The sequence below is a fragment of the Rhyacophila brunnea genome, unplaced genomic scaffold, assembly GCF_057557595.1.
Source record: "Rhyacophila brunnea isolate RB1 unplaced genomic scaffold, BYU_Rbru_1.0 scaffold_11, whole genome shotgun sequence".
In the NCBI taxonomy this organism is placed as follows: Eukaryota; Metazoa; Arthropoda; class Insecta; order Trichoptera; family Rhyacophilidae; genus Rhyacophila; species Rhyacophila brunnea.
The window spans coordinates 36444584-36448100 of NW_028232763.1; the positions used below are offsets into that span (position 1 = coordinate 36444584).

The following is a 3517-nucleotide window of genomic DNA, read 5'->3' on the forward strand; positions in this document are numbered from 1 at the left end:
ATTTCTCTGATAATTTACATTTTATAATATAGGTACCTACCTATCTAAAAACATTAAAGAAATTCAAAATACACTTCCAACTAAAAAACTGTTTTAAATTTGTATGTATGGATAATTAGGTATAAATGATGCGGCATATGTGCAAACAATTAATGTTATTGGTGTTTATAATATTTTTATTGCCTTATCTAGCGATCTAGATTCTAGCTATGTATAATTTTAGCTTACTTTATGTAATAGATAAGTATGAATGAAATAATTACCTACTTATCTCATTAATAAAATCCAGTTTTTTTCTTATTCATTAAGTTTTTATTATTTTCAATATCTAACTAGGTAGGTATACATACAACATAATATGCATGCATTGCTAAGCATGTTTGGCATAATGCGCCGCGATCGGAAAAGAAATGAGTACATACCTACCTAAGTGATCAAACAAATACGATGGACATGTCTAGTATTCAGAATAAGAATATTTGTACCTACGGGGACAATGTTTTTTATCCATAGTGGAATACAAAAATCATAGATTTCGTCACTGAAGACCGTGACCCGGTTGATTTTGACGTCCGAAAGCCTTCTTCGCTTCTTCACATCTTAGATACATACCTATACCCATGGCCCCCACAAAGAGGGGCTGGCAGGGCTCTAGCCTGGGGGCCCGGGCTCAGGAAGGGCCCGGCGTGGCGAGTCGACCAGATAAGTGATATAAACACACATCACAAATTCTCTCTAATAATAAAACAAAAGTCGCCTGTGGCGCTATTGCTCTTCAATGTTGTTATTATTTAAAATTATGTGGTTGTACGATTTAATTTTCAATCGTGTACCGATACTCAACTCTATAATTCAAATGGATGTATTAAAATATACAAAAAAATACTGCCTTTATCTTTAGCGATAGGTAGGGAGGCCCGCCAAAGATCCTAGCCTGTGGGCCCGCTTCAGGATGTGGGGGCCATGCCTATACCCTTTTGGCATTTAATGGTACGCAGGGTCTGTGTCAGTGGGAAACCCGTGGCATTCTTGATTTGAACAGTCCATCTGGAGAGAGTTCTTCCTCGTTCTCTTCGACTTTCAACCTGACTAAATATCTATAGGTAATTTAATAATTTAATTGTCATTTTACTTGAGAAATGAAATGTTCCAATAAAAATGTTCGTAAACTGTAAACAGTATTTATACAATGTTCATTTATTCACACACATGTGTATATTGGTCTGGACTAGGCAACAAAATTAAAAAAGCGTAAAGACTTTGTAGTGATGAGCTGGCAACATCGCTCAAAGAACAGATCATCAATGTACAAATCTCATCAGTGACGTCCCGTGGGGGCATGCGGATTGAGCGTCGCTTGGGGGCGGCAGTTACTCGAAGGGCGGCAAATCGAGGAGAATTATTTGGTATATATAGAAATAGCTACCTAAACTGAGTACCTACTTGATAACGAAAATATCTTTTCTTTAAAAATTCCGCTCCCTGGTTGGAAACAAAATGTATTAATTAACATAAAAGATTTAATAGGACTGTGATTTTTTGTCGGGTTTGCGATGTCTAGTTTTTTTTTTTTTTTTTTTTTTTTTTTCTAGATGCCTTCATGGATACCTCGCATTTACTGTCGAGGTTTCTTAAGGACTTTGGCACGCAAACTACTCTACTTGATGCTAGTCAAATGAAAATTGTGCCGGCTGAGAGAATATGCCTTATTGAAAACTGTTCTTCTACCCGCATCGGGTATGGCTAATTTAAATTCGGCCAGGGCCTATGAAACCGCCTTGCAAAAACCCTGGAAAATTCTTAGTAGCGCAAGGCGGAGGTGATTCTGATGAATATTTTGTCGTATTCATTGGGAACTGAGGACTGCGATTTGTAGTCGAGTTTTTTTTTTTTTTTTTTCCCCGTGTTAAAAGAAATGTCGCATAGGACTGATATTTTGAGCATATACTTATCCTATCTTATATGATTGCAGTCACTGGATCTGAAAGGCATGAATCGTCTTTACATGTCACCATTTATTATTTTTATTCTTTTTATTACATCAATACAGAAATTAAAAAGTGCATCTCTTCCGGCCTCGTTTGCCATGGTCCCCGGAAGGTCTCGAATGTCTGCATCTGCCATCTGTAATAAAAAGTTCAGGTTGTGCCGCTCCTTGCTAAAGATTTGACAATCTAGGAGTAAATGTAGGACGTCCTGGTCGCTTCCGTCGTCGCATGGACACTTTCCATCAGATGTTATTTTAAACCGGTGCAGGTATGCTCGCATGACTCCGTGACCTGTAAGAATCTGAGTCATCTCAAAACACAGCCCCTTATGCACCCTGACGTCTCGTGCTGCTAAAATTGAAGGTAAAAACTTTCGGGTCAACTCCCCTGTCGATGAGTTTATGTATCGTGAGTTCCATTCGTTTTTCACCATATCTGAAATTGTAATTTTCGCGTAGCTCAGAGGAAATTTGTCATAAGCTATCGCGGTCTTGGGTTCAGAGGCACCATGCCGAGCCAATTTGTCAGCTCTTTCATTTCCTTCTATCCCGGTGTGTCCTCTTATCCACTTGAAGTGCACCTCGGGGTGGCGCCGTCTCAGTATTGCGGACTCGCTGTGAATAGAAAAGACAATCGGATTAGTAGACAAGGGATCTCCAATTGCTTGGATTGAGCTCTTGGAGTCTGAATAAATACAAATACTATGGTTTTCGGTGATCTTACGTTGGATTGGATCTGAGCCTGCCCACTCCAGAGCGCAATGGATGGCATAGAGTTCGGCCTGCATTACCGTACAATAGCTGCGAGCCGCTATCTCACCGCCATTAATGTATACCACAAACCCTGCACCAGTACCGCCATCAATTTTGCTCCCATCCGTGAAAATCGGCATGTTATTGCATTCGTTGCTTTCCAACGTTGCAGGATAAGAAACCACTTCAGAAAATAGTCTAGCCGGGTGTGGCAGCCTTCTGTAGTCCACCGGTTTTTCGTAAAGCCTGTCATCAGGCAGAAAACCTGGAAGGCCCTCCTCGCCCTTTTTAGCTCTGTAAATGAGAGCGATTTGTTTTAAACGTAAATCTAGAGGCATAAGTCCTGCTAGAGCTTGCGTTGAACTGAGCGAAGCCGTTCGGTAAGCTCTGCATATTCGTATCGCTAGTGCTCGCTGAACCGTATTGAGTTTTTTTGCTATGTTTTTCCGTTTGGCAGCTTCATACCATATGCTGGCCGCATACGTGATCATAGGCTCAATAGCACAAGTGTAGAGAATTCGAAGAGCTTCAGAAGATACACCCCATGTGGGTTTGGCCATTCTTGCTAGTTTGAGCGAAGTCACCGCTGCTCTTTTGCAGAGATGTCTAGTTTACTTCCATTGCCCCTCGACGTCATTGGTGACCAGAATGACACGAGCACGGATGATAAAAAATATTGTATAAACAATGGGGCGGCATTTTGTCTAGGGACGTCACTGAATCTCATCATGTGATATCCAAGAGATATTAAAAGAACCGATCAAGATTAATGTATGT

General features: G+C 40.4%; 1 protein-coding gene across 1 annotated transcript; it reads right to left on the bottom strand.

Annotated features, from left to right (window-relative positions):
• Positions 1–765: 765 nt before the first annotated feature.
• On the bottom strand, positions 766–3300 carry LOC147078695 (uncharacterized). Its single transcript, XM_085960496.1, has 2 exons — positions 2712–3300; positions 766–845 (listed from the first exon to the last, which is right to left on the bottom strand). Exons 1-2 carry the CDS (start codon positions 3298–3300, stop codon positions 766–768), a joined length of 669 nt encoding a protein of 222 aa, XP_085816622.1.
• Between the last annotated feature and the right edge of the window lie 217 nt (positions 3301–3517).